General features: G+C 53.9%; 2 protein-coding genes across 2 annotated transcripts in view; one reads left to right on the top strand and one right to left on the bottom strand.

The window, feature by feature from the left end:
* The window catches only part of RCSD1 (RCSD domain containing 1), a gene marked incomplete at its 5' end in the record, with an annotated part of 50,836 nt that extends 25,344 nt beyond the window's left edge, over positions 1-25,492 (top strand). Inside the window, 6 exon segments of the mRNA XM_081026547.1 lie at positions 7,882-7,983; positions 9,016-9,105; positions 12,856-12,924; positions 15,987-16,190; positions 18,239-18,943; positions 21,839-25,492. Coding sequence (XP_080882673.1) covers positions 7,882-7,983; positions 9,016-9,105; positions 12,856-12,924; positions 15,987-16,190; positions 18,239-18,943; positions 21,839-21,871 — 1,203 coding nt within the window. The 3' untranslated portion in view covers positions 21,872-25,492.
* LOC308487810 (uncharacterized protein) lies at positions 4,637-11,792 on the bottom strand. The gene is made up of 6 exons (XM_081026553.1): positions 11,665-11,792; positions 9,917-9,960; positions 9,670-9,758; positions 5,976-6,129; positions 5,353-5,465; positions 4,637-4,974 (listed from the first exon to the last, which is right to left on the bottom strand). Exons 1-6 carry the CDS (start codon positions 11,709-11,711, stop codon positions 4,810-4,812), a joined length of 612 nt encoding a protein of 203 aa, XP_080882679.1. The 5' UTR covers positions 11,712-11,792; the 3' UTR covers positions 4,637-4,809.
* Positions 25,493-26,076: the final 584 nt, after the last annotated feature.

Below are 26,076 nucleotides of genomic sequence, written 5' to 3'. Positions count from 1 at the left end.
GGGAAAATGGAATTTATTACAAAACCCACATCAAAGAGATGTTGTGAGGACTGAGTGAGATGATCTTAACACAGTGCCTGGCACAATTCACATGCAGTAAATTGGCTGCTTTATTATTGAGAAAATACATGACAAAAGGCTACTACTGCTGATTCAAAACCAGTTTCCCCAGAGAGACATACGGGCTATGGTAACCGTGGGTGTAGACAGAATCACTCAGCATGCCTGCTGCTGATGCTGGGCACAGAGGATACCTGAGCAGCCCCAGTCACTCACGGCACTCAGGTCGGGACACCTGGCACTGCCACCCCCGTGTGCCCTCAGTCGGCACCTGGAGGCCAGCCCCAGGCCCAAAGGGAGCTGCCAGAGGGAAGGGCAGGCGGAGAGAGGTCCAGCCATCAACAAGCCCCTGCAGGCTGATGGCCAAACCCCCACCTTCCCAATGTCCCCTCTTTGTGCCAGGAGGGCAGCTGTTTTGCTCTATAAAACCCATAAGACCTTTCAAGTGAAGCAACTCAGCTCATTTGGGCACTTCCTTTCTTGTCTCTTCTTTGGAGGGTGTAGCAAGGGGAGATGGGAAAGATAATTAAAATAACAGCATCAAGACCCCTTTGGCTCCGTCCGAGCTGAACAGGCTTCTGGGGCAGGTAGAGTCTGTCCCATGCTTTGCAGACATTGTGGGCTCCTGCCTGGAGTCTCCCCAGGCAGCTAAGACTTGGAGGACAGATCAGAGATGTGGGCTTTGTTGTCATATGGGACCCACACAGCCCTATACCTCAGTTTGCTCCTTCCTGGAATGTATCTGAAAATATCAACGGCCTATCGGGAGACGCAAGCACGCTAGATAAAGAAATAGACCAATTGTAAGTACGATTGTAGCTATGTCATGTGTAGGATAGACTGGGCTGTTAAAACTGGAGAAGACAGGTACCCAGAGAGGGGGATAGGAAAGTGGAATGGATTTTTAGCTCCAGGGAGAGACTGGAGGCTCAGGTGGTTAAGCATGGCATTCGGCAGGGAAGGTCTCATTCTTTGCCCTCGGGTTACTCTTCCAGGGACCTTGGATGAGCCAAGGAATCTTAGTGAAAATAGCCAAGCCCAGTGTCCCCAGAGTCAACCCTGGCGGACCCTCTGTGTCCATTTTCACTTCAAGGTCCTGATCTATAAGTATGAAGCCCTCACGTCGGCCCAGGGACGTTGGTTGACAGAGGCTTCATTCATTCATTCATTCATTCATTCACTAGCATTTATTGAGCACTTAATATGGGCCACCGAGTGGGCCAGGGGACGGGGACATGACCAATCATGGGCTTACAGCAAAGCCGTGGGCAGTGGATAAGCTCCCCGAGTTCCGGCCACTCGCGCCTCCTTCCATTCGCTCCTGCTCTCCTGCCTCCCGGCGTCCGCCACACACTTTCTCTTGGCTCACTTCTCTGATCTTGCAGATCTGGGTTTCAACGTCACCTCCTTGGGTCCGGTCCCCTTGTCACTTGCTCTCCTACTCCTTTCCCCCCGTGGCACTTATGGCCCTAATAAGTAATAAACGGGGGTAAAAATGATGAGGTTTGGAATGTCTGTCTCCCTCACTGGACTGTCACTTCCATTATGAAAGGACCTGTTTCAGCTTGTTCACGGCGATATCCTGGCACACAGGAAGATGTGGTGAAACAAAACGGGGAGCAGAGGGCACCGAACCACAGTGCCCGTGGTGACCCCAACCACAGAGCATCCAGAGGGCTCCCTGCTATGAGTCCAGCTCCAGCCTGCAGGGGAGGGGAGGGAAGGGGAGGGGTGAGGAGTAGAGGGGAGGGGTGAGGAAGGGAGGGGTGAGGAGGGGGAAGGGGAAGGGAGGAGTGAGGAGGGCGAAGGGGAGGGGAGGGGTGAGGAGGGCAGGGGAGCTGCTGTAACAGGAGAGGCTGCAGCTGATCGGCAGGCAGGCTCAGGTCCTTGAACAACTTGTTCTAATCTTAGAAGTTACGCCTCAGCTTTCTGCTACGGCCTGAAAGGCAAATGTCCCAGACCCCAGGACACACACACAAACGGTCACTCCCACTTGAGAAGGAGAAATGGCCCCTAGTGACTTGTGGGGCCTCCTAGTGGCTACGACAGACCCCAGGACGCCAGGCAGCCCTGGAGCCCAGCCCACCCCTCAGGCTCAAAAGGGGCTCTTAGTGACATTGGGTTTCTTATGGGACTGGCCAGTGTGAGAGGAGCATGTGACAGGGGGTGCTGAACGTCCCTGAAGGGCAATGAGCTGTAGGTACTCTTGCTGGTTTTGGGGGAGCCTGCGTGTGTCACCCCTGCCAGCCACACAGAGCTACTTCTTGCAACTCTCCCTTTTCCCTAAAAAGAAAAGCGAGCCGAGCTGGTCAGAGGCTGCCACACTGACCACCCTCCCCGCTGCACACCCACTATTGGGGAGGAAGGAGAAGAGGAAAGGGGGCGAGGCCACTCCCCCAGCACGCTCTCAGCTCCTGTGCCCCCTCGCTCGCCCTGCCTGTCTTCAGGCTGGGCCATCACCTGGTCACAGGAGCCAAGTTTCAAACCCAGATTTGTCTGACTCCAAAAATCTCCAGCAGGCTCTCCAGGGTCTGTCCTGGCCCCCCTGCTCTGTCCATTCGCCCTTGCTGAGCACTTTTCTCTGCATGCCACCTCTCACCTCCTGCTCCCAGCCCTGCTCTGCTCTCCCCTGGGCTCCCCATCCTTCTCTGCAAACAGCACCCCTGTCCCGCCAGCAGCCAGAAGCCAGGGCCGGGAATTTGGGCTGCATCTGGGCTCCTGCCTCAGCCTCCCTGGTCAGTCACTGCTTCTGGGCAATCCTGGCTCCTCAATTGAGTCCTGTCACGGCTCTCCATCCCCACGGACCCTACCCCGCCCATCCATCTCGCACTTGGCAGCCAGAGGGATCGCTGAAATAAATCCAGTGGTTTTGTTCTTGTGCTTAAAAACCTCCACTGACTTCGCACGGACCTTGGTACCAGGCCCTCCCCACTCTGACCTTTGTGGGAGAGGCCGCTGGAAAGAGAGTGTGAATTAGTCCTTTCCACTTCTGTCATATTGCCCCTGTGTGTCCCCAACCCCTGCAGACTCGAAACAAACTTCTTTTCCCTATGCCTGCACGACGGCTAGCAGGTGTCCGAGAAAGTTCATATATGCTACCTCCCAAATCGCATTGATGAGGTCCGGTCACCACAGTGACATGCAGAATGAACACCTGCCTCCCATTTCTGCTGTCCCTACTGTCACTGGCAATGCACCTGGACACTAAGCACTGACCCTGCCCACTCCACCTGAATGACCCGCCAGGTGCCTGAGGCTGTGGGCTTTACTGATTCTGGAGCCCCAGCAGCAGTCAGCACTGAGTCCCGCTGAGGGCTGCTAAGCCCTGTCCCGGCCACTGGGCTGCAGTCCTGGGAGGTCCCAGAGAGGGACACACCCAGTCTGTGGCCTGTGTGGGCAGAGTACCTTACCTGGGGTTTCCCGTGGGAGAGAATCTCAGAGGCAAGGAGCTGCCATTTTCAGGTCCCTAAAGCCTACATGTGGGTAGGGAGGGGATATTTGGGACTTCTTTGGTCTTAAGTGAAATATGCGATCCGTGTTCACAGACGCCCTCTGCCTTGTCTGGCTCTGGGTCTTCTGAGCCTTTTCTCCAGTCCTGTATCCATCACGTTCCTGCCACACTCGTCTTTTGTCTTGTTCCTGTCTTCTTTCTGCCCAGAATGGTTTCCCCCCATCTTTTCCCCAGCTGGGACCCAACCCAGGTGACCCCTCCTCTGAGATGTCTTCCCACACCCCCATAGAAAAAGTGCCCTATTTTATCTTTTTCGCGGCACTTAATGAGTGACTTATTTGTTTACCTGTGTATATGTTTATTGTTTGCTTCTCTCGCTGGAATGGCAGGTCTTGAAAGACAAGATTCTGTCTCGTTCCCTGCTGTCGCCGAGGGCCTAGCAGAGTGGAGGTGAGGAGGGCAGCCTCCCAGCAGAGGTCTGCAGTTGGCACAGTGGGGTGGGGTGGGAAGACCTGAGCTCTGGAATCCAGGTAACTCGGGGCCGGCACTTACTGACTTGAATAGCAAGTTACCGAGCAACTCTGGGTGTTTCCTCTTGGAGAAGAGGTGTTGTGAGGGTGACAGGAACCGTTCTGAGTGCTATCAGGATAATGGCTCCCACGTAGCAGCCGTTCTGAGTACGTATGTAGGTCGAACGGGCCGACCTGGCTCCCAGTCCTGGGCCGTTCCCTTCATCTCGGATGGTAACAGATGAATGTTGGGGTGAACTGAAAAGTCAGGATAAGGTGAGAGTGTAAAGAAGGCTGTAGATTCATTGCAGCATCCCAAAGAGACTGTCTGTCGACCCTTTTGCAGTGATGGTATAGGGATGGTCGTACTGGAAGGGCTGAGTGCCACGCATCATCCATCTCAGTTCTAGAAAAGCAAGAAGCCAGCGGATCTCATACTTCCGGGGCTAGGGGTCACCTGGTCTGTTGCTGGTGAGCAAGAGAACACTCCTTTTAGCTGAGGGCAGAGGCTCCTCAGCGCCCAGGGAGAGCCTTCTCCTTGCTTCTCCTCCCAAGCTCTAGGTAAGGAAGCCTCACGTCCCTAAACCATGGCCCAGGGACCATGACATATGCAGACCTCAGATGGAGGAGGAGGATGGAGAAATGGGCCAAGCAGGGGGCGGGCAGAGCCCGACTGGGGCTATCCACAAGGTTCCACTATGGGGACGGCTGGCAGACTCCAACTTGTGTTTACTCAGTTGGGGAACACCGGGGACTTCCATGCCGTCCTGACACGTGGCTCCACAGCTCTCAGAAGAAAAGCCCCGTACAGATGGAAAGTGAATCACAGAGGTGATTTCTTCTGGTCTTGGCAAAGTCAGTTGTGGTTTTCAAGCTGAGCCTGGCTGGCATGGTGGCCCAGAGGGCCTGGTAAGCAAGATCTGGGCCCAGGGAGACGGACTGGAGGTCTGCCGTCTGTAAAGATAAGTGTCAACTAAAGCAGGACACAAAGGGACGTGAGACCAGAAAATAGGCTTGAGACATGGAGATTGGCCCGAGAAGGAAGGACAGCTCAGGTCAAAGCCATGATTGAGACCCAGAGGGTGGAGACAGGCAGGAGGGGCCTGCAGCTGGGCGTGGTCAGAGGGAGGAGCGGGGGTGTCGGGCTGGGAGCAGGGGCCCGGCCCCGACTCCCTGGACTCTGTGTTAGATAGCTGACCGACCTCTTAGGAACAGAGAAAACACTTAGTCCCAGGGAGGCTGAGGGGTCCCAGGAAAGTCGGAGGGCACAGTGAGGCCACCAAAGTCCTTCTCGGCACTAAGAACACAGTCCAGTTGAGAGCACGGCCTTACCAAACCAGCCTCAGGTCCGAGGGAGCTCCTGCAGGGGTCATTCACCGGCCTGGGACTGCGATGGTGAGCTGATGAATGCAGCGGGCAGCGGTTAGCAGGGGTACTTGCCAGAACTGCAAGGCAGAAATCCAGGCCAAAGCGAAAACAGGCTGAGCTACTGGCCCCTGCCTGTCCCCAAGGCCATGCCTCTCCCACTGCACCTGTGCAACCCAGTGGCTAATACCTTTCACTATTTATGTAACACTTTACAGGTTGCAAAGCACCTTCACAAATTATGCTCCTTAACTGATGTCCATTGCTGGATTATCAATATAGGTTTCACATATTAACCCACTTGGCTTCCCCTGTGTGACTCTGCCTAAGTCGCTTGCCCTCTCTGGGCTGCAGTGTACCCAGCTGGCAGAAGGCAATAATCAGTCCTCCACACATGGACGGAGAAGTGTCTGGAGAGGGGCTGGTGGTGAGTGGATTTCCCAGGCTTCAACAAGCTCTGGCGTCCTCAGGCATTCTAAAGGAAACCCATTCATTGGGGTCCAGGAAAATAAACTCAGATGGATTATAATCTTACCTTCAACCCTGCCCTCAAGCCCTAAATGCTCCCAGAAGCCTCTTTGTTTCCTCACCTCTGTGCCCTTTGCCCAGGCCTGTTTCCAGACAAGGAAGTTCAGGAGAAGTTCTTGATTCCTGTGTGGCTCTATTTTTATCTGGAATGTATCTTCCTGCACCGCCAGTGATGGGCGCCCTTGGAGCCGAGGTCAAATGCGTGGTCGGCAGGACCTGTGGACAGAGAGACGGATCTGCTGCGGGGGCAGGAAGTTAGGCAGATGGACAGACCGACTGGCCCGGCGTCCTGCCAGGAGCAGCTCCGTTAGCCGCAGGGTCCCGAGGCTGTTCTTCCAGAGGGACAAGTCGTCCGTTTGCCTCTGAGCGCTCCCGACGCAGCGCGTGTGCTCAGACGGTGTGGGTCCTGTGCCCTGTGCCAGCTGGGCACGAGCCAGGGTGATGGAGAGGTTTCCCAGCGTGATGGGGAAGTCGGCATCTGGAATAGAGGTGAATCCTTTTATGTCTTCACGCAAAGTCAGCGTTTCGGTGTTCAGGCTGGGATGGGGATGAACGTGGAGGACAGCAGGAAACAGTAAAGGAGGCCTTCTTCCAGAACAGGGTTCACAAACCTGACGGCCCATGGCCCCCGCCTTCTTCCCCAGCTCTAAACCAGCCTTCTGCACGATACTTTGCCCCCGTGTACTTACTTCACCGCCAGGCTTAGTGGGGGCGAGGCGGCTCTGCCCCTGCCCTGCTCCGAGGGAGCAGTGCCATAGCAGGATTGATGACAGCTACTTCGGAGGGGGACACCCAAACAATAAAGCGTGGGGAGACTTTTAGCACAAAAAGGAGGGTCTAGGAAGTACAGGGGTCGGGGGACAGAGCGAGGTGGGCTCCAGGACACAGGGAGGGGTGCATGCCCTGTGTTTGCAGCCCACGGGCCCCAGGGAAAGACAGAGCTGGACTTGCTCAGGTCAGCCGCTGCCCGGACCGTCCCAGTTTGGGCAGGTAGCCTGGAGAGGGAGTTTATAGTCTGTGTAAGAAATGCCGTCATCATGGTCACAAAAAAACAAAAGCCTAAGGTCTCTGGGTCTGGATATTTAAGAACCATGATTAAAGCCAGGTGGCTATACAGGCCAAGTGTAACATTGCAGAAGTGGGGTGACAAATGGTCCACGCGAGTGAACGGTGTCCAGGGGAGGGGTGGTCACTGGGACCCGATGGCCTGCCCCAGTGGCAGAGCAGCTTGGAGAATCCAAATTACTTCAGCAAAAAGGAACAGCAGGGTGAAGGGGCGAGTGTCTGGGTGTCAGGGTGAAGGGGCGAGCGTCTGGGTGTCAGGGTGAAGGGGCGAGTGTCTGGGTGGCAGGGTGAAGGGGCGAGTGTCTGGGTGGCAGCGTGAAGGGGCGAGCGTCTGGGTGTCAGGGTGAAGGGGCGAGCGTCTGGGTGTCAGGGTGAAGGGGCGAGTGTCTGGGTGGCAGGGTGAAGGGGCGAGTGTCTGGGTGTCAGGGTGAAGGGGCGAGCGTCTGGGTGGCAGGGTGAAGGGGCGAGTGTCTGGGTGGCAGGGTGAAGGGGCGAGCGTCTGGGTGGCAGGGTGAAGGGGCGAGCGTCTGGGTTAGGACAAAGACGCTGAGGAGAGCACACTCCTAACCGAAACCATCAGGAGGGCTCTGGGAAGGACTCACTCCGTGGCCTGAAGTCATAACAACCCTTCCAAAGCGTTTACAACATGCCAGGCCTTGTCCCGGTACTTCAGAGACATGTAAAGCATCTAACCCACAGACCAGCCTGAGGAGGGACATACTCACTAACTGCGGGTCGGTTGACTGAATAATGTTTTAAAAACCTTTGCGTGCAGAAGGGAGCCGATTGCAAAATGCTGTTAGAAGACCTCCTTGTCACAACCCCCCTGCCTGTGGCCACCAAATAAGATGCCCAGAGCCGAGTGCCCATCTGCCGTTAACTGTCGCTTCCCTTGGTTTGCAGGAAAGACCCGCGGAGACCAACGCCAGCGTGGACAGCTCGGCGCCTCCCTCGGTGGCCCAGCTGGCCGGGCGGTTCAGGGAGCAGGAGGCAGCAGCGAAGGAGGTGAGTCAGGCTGTTTCGCAGCCCCTCTTTGGGAGGGGAGGGGGCTGGAGCAAGGGGATGTCTGGGTCAGGCCCAGAGGAGAGGGAGGGGGAGGCTTGGTAATTACCAAATTAGGAAGAGAAGCCCCAGAGGGGTCCCCTGAATGTAAGGAATGTTGCCACTGCTGTCAGGACAGGGCCTCTGCCAGCGGAGGGAGGCTTACACTCTGTCCAGGAGGGGGAAACGGGCGGAGAGCTGGCCGGCCTGCCGCCAGCGGTGGAGTCTGGATTCCTCTCCATCTTGACCAGCCCCTGGGAGAGGTTTAGGTCTCGCACGGCTGTGCCAGGCCCGGGCTGGCTCAGAACAAAGAGGTCCCCACAGCAGCCCTGCCATGAGCAAAGAAGGCAGGGAAGCACGTTGCGCTAGGAAGGAAAGGGATCCGGGGACCAGTGGATTCTAGAAGGATCAGAAGGCAGTGTCAAAAGGGGGTCGTCACACGGGAGAGATGGACTCACCGAGTTTGAGGAGCTCACAAGAAGTGAAATGCAGGAAGGGCACCCCGAGGTGGGGGTGGTTTATCGTGGCCCCTTGGGACAAATGAGAGTGTGGTTGTGTGCTTTTATAGGTGTGTTATTTTGCACTTTTGTTTTCCTGTCTGAAAAAGTGGTCCATCGGTTCTAGACATTATGGGGATGTCATAAAGGGTGAAAAAGAGTATTGCTCAAAGGTGCTGGCAGGGCTTGGAAACTGGATGTGGGTGTCGTTCTGAGATGTTATTTCAGGTCAATGGATCTGCAGTAAAAAAAAATCATCTGGCAGAAACGGACTAGGAGAGGAGAGGCCGAAAGTCCACACGTGTAGACAGATGGCTGAACAGAATCCATTTACCGCATTAATGGCCAGCCTCAAAGACATGCCAGCCCTGCCTCCATTCTTTTCTCCTCCAGACCTCCCTGAGCATTCCTAAAAACCAGTTTCCACTTCCTTCCTCTCCCTCCCTGTAGCCTGATTCGCTCTTTTTCTCTGTGTGTCTGTCTGTCATCCTCCCTCTAGATGCCAGCCAGTAAACCAACCAGAAGGAAACCACCCTGCTCCCTCCCCCTGTTCCCCCCCAGGGTAGAGCTGGGCCAGAATGGTGAGGAGGTAAGTGCAGATCACACTGCTGTGTATGAACTCTCCTTCTTAGAGGAAGGGCCCCAAATCCACACGTTTTGACCGCAAAAGCTGTGTGGGCAATTTCTCCCTTCCAGAGTCAGGAACGAATCTTCTAAATGCTTCCTGAGTCCTTGACTCTGAAACCGAGGCTCCTTCTGCTCCCTGTCCCTGAGCGCCCTTTGTGATTCGTCAGGGATGGGAACACTATTTTTCAAGCCTGGGAATTTCAGCAAAGAGAACGAATCCTATAGTGTTACACACACACCCAATCCAGGAGCCGCGGAAGTTAAGCTTCACTCCCAGGTCTGACATACATGAGCTTCCAGGTGGAGAAGCACCTGGGCACAGGGGCTCGTTTACAGCAGGCAGAATTGTAACGTGAGAATCCCATGGCTTCTTGGGAAGGCTGGCTATTGTTCTGGATCATGGGAAGAAAACAGAGCGCACAGGAGGCCTTCTTGCCCTCAGATATAAACAGCCAATGTTACGACCAGGAGAAAAGCTCTGGTATCCTAGACCATAGCCAGCAATAAACCCAGGCTGCATGCTCACCTGTGCTTGGTTGTCTCGTTGCAGCCGTAAAAGGAACCCCTCCACGCCCTGTCCCAGCAGCCCACGAACCTTCACGGGGGTTGCGGTCCCTGCCAGAAGTGAATTTGCTTGTTCTCTCGTGCAGCCTGGGAGGACAAGCCCAAAACAGGGCGAGCCACCCACAGACAGGGCCCACCTCCCACTGTAACCACCTCTCCCCCGCCCTTCCTTTCTGGGGACCAGCGCCCCAACAGCAGTCACTGCATACCTGTGCGAACCTGAGCCAGCCTCCGGGTGCCTCCGTTTTCTTCCCTATAAAGTGAAACATTTGGAGTAGTTCAGTGGTTTTCAACCTTTTTGTCCTCTCATGGCTTTTACGCAGAAGCCCATCAAATAAAGCAGAAACTCTCAGCTGTTTCTGGTCAAGTATGGGGCAGCTGTCCAGAGTCCCATCTGCTCTGAGAATACCCCCAGACCAAATAAGTATCTTCTTCTAGGATGAGAACCCCGAGAAGCACAGTTTTAAAATACACTGTTTTCAAAAGGAAAAAAAAAACCACTACATTTTTTATTGGGTCTCCTCCAGCGCTGACATCATGCTTCTGTGGCTTCGAGGGGTTACCAGGCAAGGCTATGACCAAACGCACACCAAGAGCTGCCCGAGGGTCACTTCTCCTTGTGACCGCCACCCCCGGGGCTCGGGGTCTATGCTGGGACAGGCTGAGGCCATGACTGCTGTGAGACTGCCCCCTGACGGCCTAGACTTGGACAGAGAGTCCCTGCACCGCACGGGGCCCGCTTCCTTTCTTGCAAAATGGGACAAAGGCACTAGCCAGACATGATGGGGCCAGTTGGGAATGTTTTATTCCCCAGATAAAAGCGGAGTGAGTTGGGTTAGTCCAGTGGCTCTGGGAGAAATAAATGTGCAAGTGTCACCCCACAGGGCACCAGCCAGCAGTTAAGTGGCATACAGCAGCCCAAGGCTGGATAAGTAGGAGGGTGGATTTTAGAAGGAGAGCTTGCCTGGAGTGACAGGCTGCCTGCACGTGGGAAGGACCCTGCTTCCAGGATCAGAGACTTTTCGTTGCCTTGAAATTCACATAGAAATAAAAAGAGCAGCCAGCTTTATCTGGCTGGGTTGGAGGGGGGCTGCTGCCCACCCCTCTCCTTCCTATGCTCAGATCTTAGCCTGCAGGAGCCCTGATGCCGAGAGTGGGGGCGCTGAAGGGGGGGCCGGTCAGGCTATCCCTCATTCCTAATGCACAGCCGGGAAGGGTCTTCCCACCCCTTCCTATCCCTGCCCTCTCCCTGCGCCTGCACCGGCCTGCAGACAGGGTGACCAGGAGTTACCCATGTCTGGAGAACCCAGTCCAAAGGGGGTTCAATGTGGCCACAGACCCTGCCTCGTCTGCCCACGGAAGGGCTGAAAACACTCCCCTCTGAAAGACCAGGTCCATAATTCTAGACATTATAGGAACGTCTTACATGGACGTATACACATCCACATGGAAAGATGGAAGGCTGGCCTTTATCTGCCACGGGTGCCACTTGTCGGGGGCCGCTTGTTAAATGGTGCAGGAAATGCTGCCACCTGCCCTCATCCTCAGGAACTGCATGAGCGGCTCTTGAATTCGGCTTTGCAGTTCGTTCACTTCTAATCAGCAAGGATTCTGTGGAGCCTGGACTGGATTCCCAGCCCTCTCCTGTGGAGAAGGGGCCATGCTTAGTAATTCCACTCTCTTCTGAAGACAGAAGTCAGCTGGGGAAGAGGCGCGTTTATAGTGTTACACAAGGTGAGCTTTGTCAGCAAATTTGTAGTTGCAATTTCTAAAAATGGTATCTCAGATATGCTGGCTCATGTGAGATTTCAGCGTAACACACAGAGGTTAACCACAACCCAGTTTGTCCTCACCATGGACACAGGGCGCCCTGGAATAGTGCTCTAGGAACGCGTCTAACAGTGTAAAACTGTTAGACCAGGGAGCTACAGGGCTTCTTAGAATCACTGGTTCCCACCTGCACGCCTGGGTCTCGGTCGAGGAGGCTGTGGCCCAGGCCTCCATCCAGCTCCCCTTGAAGCAGAATTAGAAGGTCCGGGGGCCTCCTGAGTCCCAGCCAGTGACTGTCCCATTGCAGCATCTCTCCTGCTTGAAAAGGTCCCAGGAGTTCAGCTGAATCAGTCTCCTCCTTCCTTCACTAAAATACAATTATCTCATTCAATGCATATCTCAGAATATTTCTGGGGGTTGGTGTTATTCTTCTGATGATTCCGGTAAATTAGTGTATGGGGGCGAGGGGCAGGGAATACAGGGTGGGTCTCCAAATCTTAGGAAAAGCCCTCTCCTCCCTGACCTCTGAGGGTACATGAAGTCTTCCTTTTCTTCCTCTCCTGCTCCTTTGTCATCACCACCATCATCACTGTCATCCTTCCTACGTGTGAGGGTCAACACACCTGTGGAGCCAGATGCAATTGTAGGGATTTGGCACAAAACAAGGAGTCAATCTTTTTAGACAACATAAAATTAAAGACAGAATTCTACATACATTCAGCTAACAGAGCACACACGTGGTTTTATATATTGTCTATGCCATCGATCGCTTCTAGAAGGCAGAGACTAAATCACATTCATCTTTGTGTAACCAGCTCCGTGTCTGCCACGTAGTAGATGCTCAATAAATGTCTGCTTAATCAGAAATACTCAATGCTTTGGAAAACGACAATTTATAAACAACACCATTGGTGGGATTTTCCAAAACATTATTAGTTTAAGTAAGAGAGGAATTTCAAAGATCCCTCTGCCGGGGTTCACTCCTGGTCTGCGGTTTGCTTGGTTTGTGACCCACAGGACAGTTGGTCTTTTTGCCCTTTCTCTTTGAAATTCCTTCCAACTATTGTTGAACATTGTGAGGGGTGGACAAGTTCCCCCGCAGACATAGCGGGTTCCCTCGCAATGACCATAAAGTCATTCCTCTTGGAACATTTCGGATGTCTGTCCAGCCTGCTCTCATTCATAGATTCAGTGGAGAGATGCAGGAGGCAGGGAGGGTGGAGGGGAGCACTGTCCCCCCAGCTCTGGTGAGGTACGTGGGCCACTGAAGCTCAGTGGGGAAACCAGCTTCTCCTCTTCTCCCTCCCGTGGCTTCTGAGCCAGAATCCTACCTCCGTTTGCCTCACTCATTTGATATTTTGCTCCATTTGCTCTACAGAAATCACCCAACACGAGCCACCCCCCGAAAGTCAAGGTGAAGAGCTCGCCTCTGATTGAGAAGCTTCAGGTAAATACAAAACGGTTGCCCATCCTACCTCTTACCCCCCCCTGCCTCTTATCTGCATATCCGCATCCCCTGGAGAGTTGACTTCTGATAACCAGCTAGGACCAAGTGGCCCTGAAGGATGAGGAGCTCTACCCGGGGGGCAAAGGGCCAAAATAAGGACCATATCCATCATGCGCTTGTGTAGTTAACACCTAAAGGTGGCTGATGAATAATGGGCTGCCTCAAGCATCTTGTAGAGTAAGAAACGCACCAGGGAGAGCCCCAGCGCCTAGATGCAGCCACAGGCCATTCCAGCCCAACACAGACAAGGCTGGAGTTCAGCTGCCAGCCCCTGCCCTGGAAAGGCCAGGTTCACGGTTTGGAAAGCATTCTGCCCTTCCTCCCCCAGTCACCTTGTGTGCCCACAGCTGGGCTGGCTTCCCTGGAATGTAAAGGAAGCATACGACCCTGCGTTTGAGCTCACAGTCTTACAGGGGAGACAAGATTTTCGCACATGATACAATAAAAGACACAAAAGGAGAGTGAATACCAGAGATCTAAAGTGTGTGTAACCTCCGACACCCACTGCTCTGGACCAGGGTTTCTCAGCCTTGGCATTCTGGGGGCTGGACCATTTTCTTGCAGAGGGGCTGGCTTGTGCATGGTGGCACCCCTGGTCCCTGCCCCCTGGATGCCAAATGTCTCCTGGGGACAAAATCGCCTCCCTTCCCTCCGCCCCAGGTGACAACCACTGCTCTAGAACTTTGGAGAAGAGAGTAGAGTGGGCAGGAGTAATTAGTGAATGCTTTGTGAAAGACCCGTATCCTGGGTCGGTCCTTCCGAACAGGTGGCTGGAAAGGAGGAAGCGAGGTGCTCCTGGGATGGGAACAGCATGCGCTAAAGCACAGAGGACAGGTAGATCCGTCTGGGTGGGCCTGTATGAGACGCTCCAGCTGTCACCGCAATGTCCACGCAGTCACCCCAGAGGACAGCAGGGCCTGTATTCTCTCATCGGGGCCCACTAAGGAAACTGGGTGATGGACAGTCTTCTGCCGCTGTTAGCAGGAGTGTCAAGATAAATAGCCATAGCCTCTGCACGTCCCAGCTACCGGAGAGCCCAGGGATTTGGCCCCAGCCCGACGTGGGGTTAAGGGAAACACCTCTGCTCTCTGGCCTTGAGCCTACGCTGTGGAGGGTGGGGAGGGGTCCCCCCTGAAGTGTCATTCATACAGAGAAGCCCTGATTCCACCCCAGCTGCAGGGAGAGAGTGGGCTGTCACTCTAGGAAGACGCAGGGCTCCCACATACGTGACAGGGACCTCTCAGATGGGATCCCAGAACTCGGACGGCCCTCCAGCAGCCAGCAGAGGGGTGCAGCCCAGGCCCCCCACCTCTGCGGCTGTGCAGCCCCTCACAGCCCTCGTCCATGTGCCAGAAATTAGTTCCCAAATGCTCTGTACCCCACAGCCGTGGCCCCATTCCCCTTTCTAGTTATCAATGACCCTCTTTGGGAAACGCAGCAACTTGAGAATGAGGTTTTGACCTCAAATTGCTTAACCCCATTAAGAGTGCCAGTGGTAATAGGACAATTGGGCTAAATCCCATGGGAACCTTACTTTGTTGGGACTAGGTGGGGACAGAACTAAGAAATGCATCATCGGCCGGAGTTTTCTTCTACATATTCTGTTGGATGAATTGTGAACGATGAGTTTTCTTCACTCCAGTCCCTAATTCAAAGTCCAAGTTACCTGCTTCCTATCTGTAAACAGTCTTACAGAGGGAACTTCCCTGCTTGAAACTGAGAGGGGAGAGAGAACTTTAATGTCCAGCTCACCGAGCTGTCACAGCCTCCATGGGCCACACCTGTCCTTTGAGACTCACCATACGCTGCTTTTGAACATGGTGTGGGCTGCAGTGTTGACATTTAACTTTTCTATTTGTGATTTTTGCCATGACTCAGTCTTGCCTATACTATTTGTTCTTTCTTAAAATCACAATAGAAATACAAATTCCGCCCTCGGCATGGAGGATTCTCTGCAGTCTGCAGGTTCCCAAGTGCACTCAGGAGTTCAGCAAGGCAGAGCCTTGGCTGGAGGAAGGGTGGCTCCTAGGGAAGTCTGGAGGCAGAGGGTGTGACTGTGAGTCAGGCAGTGGCAGGAGAGAGTGCAGGGGACAGGTCCTGAGGGATTCGGCAGGTCGGGCTAAGTAATTTGGCCCAAGACAGGATCTGACACCCAGAAAGCCTGTGACTGAAGGTCACAGCTATTAGCTGGTGCTAACGGGGCTTGGGGCCCTCACTACCTCCCTCCACAGACGCCTTCTTGCATCACCACCTTCTCCAGGGTGGATCTGGGACCCCCCCAACCTCCCCCATCCAGCTCATGTGTCCTCAGTCTCTGTTACTTTGGGGCAACCTTCCCGTGTGCTTGCCCTCAGGGTTCATTTTAATCTGCTGTCAGCTGCACTGTGATGCCCCAAGCCGGGGGGGGGGGGTCACACTGACACCTGTTTGCTGCTCCCCCAAAGGCTCAGCAGTCTGCTATGTCCACCCCTCTGGCTGGCTCCCGAGGCACCAACAGACCTGGCTCGAGTCCCAGGGCCGGTTCCTCAGCCACTTTCCTAATTTGTGCAACGAGAACAAAACAAAACAGATAGGGTCCTTACAGAGGGAAAAACTATGTGTGCCGGCAAATAGTAAGTATCCAGAAACAGTTCCTACTGTGACGCTGACGAGAAAGATGGTAAAGGCACAGCCCTCCTGTGAGATCCTGGGGCCTGCGGGTTGCAGCCCCAACTCTGGCCTCTTTGTCTACACGCTGGGGCTGTTCCCGGCTTTTTTGTTGGATCCGAATCAGTATTTTGGGCGTTGCAGCCTGTAGAGAGCCAGGTAGCAGGAGACGGATCGAGTCGGCGGTGCTTCCCGGACAGGACACGATGTGACCAGGGATAATCGGTTAGGAAGTGACATGAACAGCCTCGTGTTCCCTGGTCTCAACCAGTTCCGAGGCCAGGTAACCAACAAGCCAAAGCAGAAATGCTCACCGTGTCCCACCCGCTCTGAACCGTCTCGTCTTTTCTCCACAGGCCAACTTAGCCTTTGATCCGGCCGCCCTGCTGCCTGGAGCCTCCCCCAAAAGTCCCGGGCTCAAAGCCGTGCTGTCGCCATTTCACAGCCCACCTTCCACTCCCAGCAGCCCCGGCGTGCGGTCTCGGGCCAGCGAGGCAGAAGCGGTGCCCGTCAGCTTCGACCAGCCTCCGGAAGGCAGCCATCTGCCCTGTTACAACAAGGTAATGTCTGGACCACACCTGGTGGTGTGTCTGTGGAAAGCGGGGCCCCGGGCCATTCTGAACCATCTCTGCCCTGTTGTTATCCTGGAGTGGGGAGGATACATTTAAGCTGTAGTCAGAGCTGGTTATTAACAGAAGGGAAATGTCTCCTCTCCTTTGCAAGTGATTCCTGAGCTAAGATCAGCCCTCTCCCTCCCTGTCACTGCCACCAGAAAACCAGGCTTGGGGATGGCGTGTTCTGTCCTCCGTGGAGAAAGGGGAGAGAACTCAGTGCTGGTCCCGGCTGCAGAGAGTTATGTCAAACGCTGAAAACCAAAGCTTAAGGCCTGGTCGGTGTTCACACCGAAGGGTGGGCAGGGTCGTTAGGGCTCCAAAACACGCTGTTCTGGCCCAATGTGACTGATCCTACCTGTCCCAGTATGGGCTCAGAGCATTCTCACCGCAGTAAGAATTCTTGCCCTAGTTAAAGAACATCCAGACTGTTCCATGTGCAGAAAGATGTGTGGCAGGGCTGGCTTCTGTAGAAGCTGCCCCGATACTGAGTGTGTACCTTCTTTCACCAGTCCCAACCAGGAGGTGATAAGACTCAGAGATATGGCCCAATACAGTCCAAACAGGTGCCCCACAAATCTGGGACAGAGCCAGGCAGGGGCCCAGATTGAAGGGGGTCTGATGCCAGGGAGTGGCAAGTGGATGTGACTTTGGAGTTATAGAGATGGAGAGAGTGGGCTCTAACAGAAAATCCATTTAGGAAAGAAAGCTCAAGTGTGTAGAAACAGGTGGGGCCCAGAGGAGCCAACTGGTGTTAGGAGGTGATGGATGGGCAGGAGTTTGCTGTCCAGGGATCGAGGGGAGAGCCTGCAGGCCAGAGTGACGGAGAGAGGGGCGCCCAGGACAGAGCCTTGTCTCTCCCAGGGTGTCATGGGGCGTAGGGACAGGGAGGGAGGCACTGCCACCTGGTCATACAGCGGCCTTGGTATTCTGAGGGCAGCCGGGCCGGGGAGCAGACGCGATTACCTCTGGGCCCTGCAGGCCACGAGGGCCGAGGCCTTGTCTACCCTCCAGGGCTGGCCTCACCGTGGTCTCAGGAAAGGGCCTGGGAAGGCTCCTCAGCCAAGGATTCATCCCAGAAACCTGTGACATGGAAAGAGGATGGCCAAGATGTAAGTCCGTGGGAAAATCAAAGGTACAGAAATGAGATTTAGTTGACACAGAGGTTTACAGGACACACCCCTTGAGTAAACGAGCACATCTCAGAGCAGCATTTCCATTGCACTTCTGATGGAGTCGGGTGGGCCGAGGTGAGCCCCGACTGTCAGGCTCACACTTCCCTGGGAGGAAGTGATCTCCAAACAGCTCTGCTGGGCGCTCCTAAGCCATGGCTGCTAAGGACAGTGGGCCTGACTCCCAGAAAGCAAAGGAAACTGGCTGCTCAGCTGTCCAGTATCGGTCAGCTGTGTGGGGACAGGAAGGGACGAGCTGGGTGAAGGGAAGAAGCTGGTCCCCAGTGTCTAGCTACCAGAGCTGGGCCACCAGCAGGCCCCTAACTCTCCCTCTTCTCTGCTGGGTTCACCTCTGTCAGAGCATAATTTTCAAAATGTTCAAACATGACTCTTGTACAAAATAGATTTTATTCAACGTGTCAGTGTGTCAGGAAACCTGTCAGATGGTAAAGCTCATTCCAAGAACATTCAAAGGAAGAACCGGTTATTTACAGACAATTAAAAAAGCAAATGTTAGCATAAAATTGCTAAATTAGACACCAAACTGACTAATGTTGACAGGGCAGCCAAGCCAGAGGCTACCTTTCTTCCTGGATGGAAAGCTTGTGTGTGTCCTGAGACAAGTCTGCAGGGTCCCTACCCTGTCGTCTCTCAGCCCCGCGGGGCTCTCAGCGGGAATCAGTGGCCATCCATGTCCGTTCTCCAGAATGATCCTTGGCTGGGCCTGTGGAGCAGAGATTCGGGCTGGCTTTGAAAAGAACCCGCCGTGTTCCTTGTGGCGTGTTTTACAGGTTTGGGGTAACGTTCCTTCATTCCTTCTTCCAGGTGCGGACGAGAGGCTCCATCAAAAGGCGCCCCCCTTCCCGGCGATTCCGAAGGTCTCAGTCGGATTGCGGGGAGCTGGGAGACTTCAGGGCCCCAGAGTCGTCCCAGGAGAATGGAGCCCAGGAAGAAAACGGGGACGAGGTCTTCCCTTCCCAGAGCAAGGCCCCAGGCTCCCCTCCAGCCAGCGAGGGGGCGGTGGGGAAGGAAGGGAGCACCCCGGGGTCCCACGAGAAGCCCCCTCTGAGGAGGACGACGAGCAGGACAGAAAAGCAGGAGCAGAAGGGCCAGGCCGCAGAGGAGGCCCCGCAGCCTGACAAGCCTGCACAGGAGGCCCAAGAGAAGGCTCTGGAACCAGCCCCAGCCTCCAGCGCAGAGGCCAAGAGTGGGTGTGGGAGCCCCAAGGAGGCAAGCACAGCCGGAGAGCAGACGGAAGAGCCCACACAGGGGAAGGAGGAGACGGAGACGGCAGGGGCTGGAGAGGAGGAACCCGGACAAAAGAGCCAAGACAAGAAGCCACTGCAGGAGGAGGGGGCTGGGGAGCAGGAGACCCCCCAGACCCCCCCGGGGGGAGCAGAGGCTGGCCTCACCTCCAAGGAGGGTCAAGGCAAGGAAGAGCAAGACAAGGGGCCCATTCTGGAGCCCGGCTGCAACCCCAGGACCGGCCAGGCCCAGGCGGAGACCAGCAGTGAGGTCCCCGAGACAGAGGTAGGCGGCCGTGCGTGTTCAACCGGGAGGGCTGGTGTCACATGCCCTGTTCCTTACAGTCCCGTTACGGACCAGCTCGGTGTGGCATAACAAAGGCATGGGGTTGAGACAGGCTGTCACTGATGGTGAGGGACACAAGGACAAGCTGGGGACACGTGTCTCATGGTTTCTCGGGGTTCTCGCTGACTCGGAACTCAGTGCACGTCTGGGTGTGGACGGAATGAGTCAGACTGGGCACAGCTCAGTGACCAAGGTCCACACACATCTCCCGAAAGGCTGGGGAGGCAGGCGTTCCTGCTGTGGGCGTTCAGAGAGGAAAACACACAGTCCAGCCGTGAGACCAGCGGCTCCTCAGGGTGCACTAAAGAAGACGGAACAGGGCAGTGGACGGGGGAGAGACCACCTGTGTGAAGAGAGCGGGGAGGAGGCAGGAAAAGGTGGCATTTGAGCTGGCCCTTCCAAGGAGGCTTTGTCACCTGCACTCGCCCACAGGTGGAGGCACTCAGTGCACACAGGACAGGATAACGCTGTCCCTGCCGCCGGTCTGGGCCCACTCTTCCTGGCCCCAGCAGCTCTCTCCTCTCCACCACTCCCAAGAAGCCTTCCTTGAACTCACTGGCCTGTTGCAGGAGCAGAGCCAGCCCTCCCGAGACTTACAAGTCCCCCAGTGCTTTCCTCGCCCCTCTTAGTTCTTTCTTCCTTTCCTTCTTTCTCGTTTGTTCATTCGTTCGTTCATTCATTCATTCATTCATTCATTCGTTCCTTCAAGCCACCATCAGCTTCCTACTACATTGGCCTCTTGTCTGGCTTCCTGCTTCCACTTTTCCTGCCTCTATAGTTCAGTCTCTGTACAACACCCGGAGGGGGGTGTGTGTGTGTGGACATTATCAACTCGATGCTAACATTACTCACCTCCTGTGTTAGTTTCCTGTGGCTGCCGTAACACATTAACACACACTCGGTGGCTTCAAACAACAGAAATGGATGTTCTCACAGTTCTCGAGGCCACAACTCCAAAATCAAGGTGCTGGCAGAGGTGGTGGCCTCTGAGGGGGAGCCTGTCCCAGGCTGGTCCCCTAACTTCTGGTGTGGCTGTAGCCACCCTCAGAACCCTTCCAGCTCCTGGTGCTGTCGTGGCCAAAGCGCAGCTGCACTCCCGGCCCTTGGTGCTTTTCTCTCTCCTTACTCACCACGGACTCACAAAACCCTGGTGCTCTTAGCCCCTGGTTTTGGAGAAGAAGAAACTGAGGTTCCCAGAGAGACAGGAGTTGTCCAAGGCCACAGTCCTCGATGGTGGCATGAGGGACACCAGCTCTCATCACAATAAACTGCCTCACAAAGCACCTCTGCACACCCGCACATCTTATTTAATCCAGGAGGGGCCTTGCCACCCGAAATGGGGGGGTGACAGGGGCTTCATTCCTCAAGAGGAAGGAGGGGAAGGTTTCACAAGTAGACCAAAGGCATCAGATGTGTGATGCCTTGTAAACCGACTGCCTCGCTGCCTGGTTCTGCCGCTTCTCCGTGCCATTCTCCTTGATTTCTCAACACCGGACCTGAAATTCCTCTCTCACTCCCTGAGGAGACGTCACCTCCTTTTGAGCCTCCCCCATGTGTTTGCTTTGCTCTCTTCTTTCTGCCCCCTCCCCGTTAGCAGCGCAGATTGCCAAGACTCCTTGGCTTTTGTGCCTTGTCACACTCCTGTTTGTTCCCAGCTCAACCCCTCCCTTAGCCTGTGCACTGCCCTTCCCTGGGGCCCTGGCTCCCTCCGTGACCAGCCAGGTCAGTGCCTCCCTCTGGCTAAAAGGAAGACCCACCACCTTCCTCATCCTCCTCAAAAGTCTCCTCTTCCTGCGAGTCCAAGGAGAGGCCCCCGTGCTGCGCTCTTAGCTTCCCCCCACTGCCACGTCCAGGAAACAGGACGTGTTTGTGGAGTGTGAGCGTGCGTTTTAAGTGACGGGTTAGACTAACAAGGCCCCAGCTGGTTGTTCTGTATTTCCAGTTCCTCACTTGCTCTCCGCTTTCTGCCCACACACATGCTGGGTCTCTAACCCTGAAGAAAAATCCCTCCGTCCCCCTCCCACACACACCCCCATCCTCTCTGTTCCCCTGATGACCTCCTTCTTATCAATGATTTTGAAGCTCACAAACACCCTCCCAGCCACCAAAAACTGACCACGTCTCACTTCTTGTCCCTCTCACCTCCGCGGGGCAATTGACGCTGCAACGGGTCCCTGAAGCCCCCTCTCATGCCGTCCTGTCTGGCGCCTGGCCCCTCCCTCGCTCTCTGCCTCCTAAAGTCAGGGCACTGTGGCCTTGGCCGTCTGCTCTGGCTCCCACTGCCAGGCTTCAGCCATCACTGGACCGGGCCCTTGCGTTCACTTTCCGTCCACGCCTGATGACTCAGCACCAGCCTGGCTCACCCGTGGTCCCCTCCACACCACCCACTCCGCTCACGGAGGCCTTCCAGCCCCTCACACACAGCATTTCCAAAACCAAACTCATCCTCTTGCTCTGTTTCTCCAGTTACCGTCAACTGAAAGCCCAAACTCTTCACCCACTTCTGCTCAGGAAGTACTGCCTCCTCTTCTTTCTCTGTGTCACCACCCTCTCCGTGCCTAATCGGTCTGCAGGTCTTAAGTCTCCCATTTAGGGCATTTCGCTTTCTCTGACTATCTCCACTACCACCCCACTCCCTTACCCTTCCTTCCTTGTCTCTACAATCACAATGCCCTCCTAACGGAATTCCTGGTCTCCAGACCCACTCTGTACGTTGGACCTAATCCGTCTTCCTGGAAATGCCGTCTCGCTCGTCTGCTCTCCTACCCCCAACCCCTGGACACAGTCAGGATTTCCCCACTTGCTCCAAGTCATTCTTTCCTCCTCTGTTGACAGGGTGATACCTCCGTCGAGGACACTAAAATGTGAAGACAGCTCACTGGGCTGTATGACAAAGCTGCTGGAGACGACTCTTTGGAAGTAGCGGCCACCATAGTAGCAGCAAACGAAGCCATTGCAGAAGCAGACAGTGTGGGGGGGCTGCGGCCAGCCTGAAGATACAGGGTGCTTTTTTCCTGGCCTCTACCCCGTCCCAGACGGAGGCTGGATCTGAGGGCACAGACGTTTATCAGCTTGAGTTTGTGTTGCTTGATGAACTTGGTTTAAAAAAAAAAAACACAAAAAAACTTATTTAAAACAATTTACTGTGGTGACAACTCCCTACGGATACTGGGGTCCAGCCACTCTCCACACACACCGATCCCTGCAGCTGACCTCAGAACTGGACTCTGATTTAGCGGATCAGATTTTGTTTGTGTAAAGTGGTAGCCTTTTGACTGGTCTGAAGTGTTTACCATTCTCTCATGTAAGTAAAAACTAATTTCAGGTGGCAAGAAACATAAGAAACTAGGGATCCTGTAAGTAACAAAAAGCTCTTACGTGTATCAAGGCCCTGAGACAACCTCTAGCAAGATTGCCCGGCAGCAGCAGGAGCTCTGCCCATGCCAGCTTCCTAGGTGATGACACACCAGGGAGCGAGGGGTTCAGCTCACCCCGTTCTGTGTGGTGGGTGGAGTGGAGGAGGGCTCCACTGGAGAGGCAGAGGGTCAGGAGGTTTCAGGCTCAGCCCTGCATTTCCTCATCCTGGGAGGATGAAGTCTGCACCTCCAGAATGTGACCCTGGAGCATGGATTAGAAATGTCCTGGGAGGTGCTCTGAGCACGGTGGTGTGCAAACTACAGAATGAAAACGTGCTTCCTAGCGTGGCCGGAAGCTGTGCTGCAATGGAAGCCCAGGCTCTCCTTCCCCGCGCAGGAGGAGGGGCTGGGGGTTTTGGGTTCCAGGAGCTCTTGCTTTAATGTTCGGTTTGAAGAATGCAGGCGATTTGCAGGAACGGGAGCCTGACTCCCCATTCCTTGACTCACAGCCTCTCCCCAGTTCACACGCTCCTGCTGGAAGACGTCAGTCCAAATAAATGTTTCATCTTTAGGGTCGGTCCTTAGGTGCAGCTGAGCATTTCAGCATCTCAAAGGGTTGATTTGGCAGCTGCAGCGGCTGTTTTTCTAGAGGTCTGTTGGACCACACTCTGCTGACTTCAGAAAATCGTCTCCCAGGCTCAAAGGCCTTATCTCAGCACTGCTGCCGGCGCAGGGGTCCGTGGCCCTTTCAGGATAGATATCAAGAGGGTGGGTGAAACCGTTTGCAGAGAGAAAGGTTTATGAAAGCGTAAGCTTCATGCACCAAGGGAACACACTGCTCCAAAAGACAACAGGGGTGGCTCCCCGGGTCCGTGGGGAGAGTGTGTTTATGGGCCCTCAGGTTAGGGGCCCAGTTAGTTTTGCTGGAATGGGGTGGGGAGCTCCCAGAATTAGGTGGCCACCTAATTGGGTCTTCTGTGGGCCCCTCTGGATCTGTCAGGCGCTGGTGGGTGTGTTCAGTATGGTAATGAGGGCAGGACACTCCCAGGACGACTCTTGTAACTGCTGGTGACCCAGGCATGATTTTGAAGACCTTCCCTGAGATCTGATTATATCTTTTTTGCAGTTCTTATTTCTTATTGGTGGGAAAGGATGACTCACGGTTGCTTCCCCAGAGGCAGGTTTTGGCTACGTGACTACCAACCACAGTACCTCAATTTCCTCCTCCCATTTAGTTTTCCTAACTCCAGGAACAGGATAGTGTTAAGATTTTGGATATATATTTTTTCAAACGTCTTTAAATGTAATGCATCTTCTGAAACTTGTAGCCTTGTGAAGACTGATACTATAATAAGCTTTGTATTTTAGCTGAGTTTGGGAGACGTATGTGTCAGTTATTTTGAGCTCTCTATAATATCTGTCTATCTATCCGGCTATTGACAGAGACGTATGCCCCTAAACAACACACGGTGTTATTTATATATGTCTTTGGGTTGTTTGCACAGTCACACACATAGCTGGGCAGGAGTTTTGGGGAAGCGTGCATGATTGCGAGTGTGTGTGATGAAGAGGGAATCTGCCACTCTCCCTTACGGGACAAAGGAATGGAACAGGAAGCGTGGGGTGTAAATGTGCAAATAAAACTGTTGTTCTTCTGGTCTGTACCTTATCGTAGCAGAGGACAAAGAAGCAATAAAAAATGACAAGATGTGATGCTGAAGGAGCGAGCGTCATGGTGTCAGAATACCTTTCTATTAATCACAGTATTTGATCTGTCTTGCAAAAAACAAAAAAACCAAAAACCAGAGACCCCGCCCCCCCACTCCCAGGGTTGTTACAGTGATGGGGGCTTTTGGTAGGGAACTCACAGGACCCCCCTGCAGCCTGGCTGCTTATACCCTCCCTGCATTGCTGGTACTAGAACCTCCAAACTGAGGATTAAAGAAATCCTCTTGTGCCTTAGGTGGCACAAAGTCATTACCAGGCCAGGAAGACTTGCATTCTGGCTGCCTGCACAGGCTTGAAAGGAAACACTGGTTCTTCACAGCTCCAAGGTAAAGAGAAGCGTCAGAACCATTCTTCCACTACCTTTATAGTCTAGTTTGAAGTTTAAACGGCGTGTTTCCTTTCTGCAGAGTGGGAGTAAGAAAAAAACCTGGATGCTTTAAAGGGGTGTGCCACTAGGTAACAGGGGCTGCTGATGCTGCTTCAGCCGCACGTGGGGCCAGGTAAGCAGGTGACCACAAGGGGCCCAGTGGCCTCAGGACGCCACTGTCCTCACTGAGGTCACCTGAACATAGCCCAGTTTGCCATACTGGTTTTGGCTGGTGACCGGTTAACTAGACACTCAGTAAATACATGGCAAGTAAGGGAATAAATGAGTGGAAAGGCAGCCAACTCATTATCTTTTGATTCTTGGGAGTGTAAAAGTGTAATACAGTGAATGAATGAGGACCTTCAGCTGCTAACGAAAGGCATCCAATTCAAACCGGCTGGTGGAAACAGAACTACGAGTGTAGGTATCCATCTATGAATATCTCTTTCTCTCTTTCTCTCTTGCCTGTATACTGAATAATATAAATTAAACATCCATGGATAGACCTAAATACAATAGTCAAGCAATGTCAGAAATTAAAACTGAGGGTCCTTCTGACTTTGATTAAATTTAGTTTTAAATCCTAGCTCTAGAAATCCTACTCTATACCTCTCAGAGACCTCACCTCTCCCCAGATAATCAGCAACCCCTGAGGCAGGACAGACCTGACTAGTGATCACATGGTGAGACCTCTGGCCAGCTAAAGATAACATCTTGACCTAAGTTATGTTTCTGCTCCTGAGCCCTAAGATGGAATGGCCCCCTGGCTACTTTCCCAGGAGATTAAAGGAATGCCAGAAAAGACCTCAGAACTGTCCTCAAGATCTAAAGAAATGATGCATTACCCTTATCTTACCTCCCACCAGTTGGCTCCCAGCATAACCCCGAGAGCCCCTAACCCACGTGTCTTGTGATTTTTGCCCCATAGTAGAATCTGTAACCCACATGCCATCAGGGAGCCAGGTCTCTGAGCGCTAGCTCACCTGTGTCTCCGGGCTTGGTGCCATTTCCTTAATAAAGCTCTACTTTCTTTGCTGCAACTCCTGTGTGTGTCTCTCCATTGGCTTTGATGCATGCAGGCAAACGAACCCCGGAGTTCTGTAACAAAATCTCTCTTGGTTAGCAGTCTTTGTGTTGGCCAAGCAGGTTCTTCCCAGCCTGCAGACCCAATGGAAAGAGTTTATTCTTTTCCAATAATTGTGGGGGCAGGGGATCCTGCAGAGCTTTTCTATAGGGCCCACAGGGATCATACGCGTTTATGTCCATACCTGAACCAATCATTAAGACCAAGCTGATGCAGAGATCAGACTGACCAGGCTGATGTCACCTGCCCTGTCCTGGCACTAGGGGCTAGGTGACTCAGTCTATCTACTCTTCAAGGATTGTCCATGGGAAGGAGCAACAGGGGTACCTCAGGGTGAAAACGGGGGCAGGGGGCTGTTACCAAAAGAAATGGTGCTGGGTAGGACAAAAAAAAAAAATTCTCCAACAAGGCAATACCTGAAACACCAAACTACTACACCACTGTTGGCGAAAACATTACATTTTCTTGGACTCTAATTAGTTCTCATCAACTGTGTGCTCTGTGGAGCAGGTAAAAAGAGGAACAGAATGTCTCTATG

This window comes from Rhinolophus hipposideros, assembly GCF_964194185.1.
Source record: "Rhinolophus hipposideros genome assembly, chromosome: 19".
NCBI classification, from domain to species: Eukaryota; Metazoa; Chordata; class Mammalia; order Chiroptera; family Rhinolophidae; genus Rhinolophus; species Rhinolophus hipposideros.
Note: the sequence above shows the minus strand (reverse complement) of the source record. Positions and strands in the feature narration are given on the sequence as shown.

Excerpts from the sequence above, each read along its gene's own strand:
- LOC308487810 (XM_081026553.1), bottom strand. The coding sequence starts at position 11,711 with ATGGAGGCCTGGGCCACAGCCTCCTCGACCGAGACCCAGGCGTGCAG. Across the intron at positions 6,130-9,669 it reads AACGAGACAACCAAGCACAG|GTCCTGCCGACCACGCATTT; the intron begins GTGAGCATGCAG and ends CTCTGTCCACAG. Across the intron at positions 5,466-5,975 it reads CCTGGGCAAAGGGCACAGAG|TTCTGGCAAGTACCCCTGCT; the intron begins GTGAGGAAACAA and ends TCTGCCTTGCAG.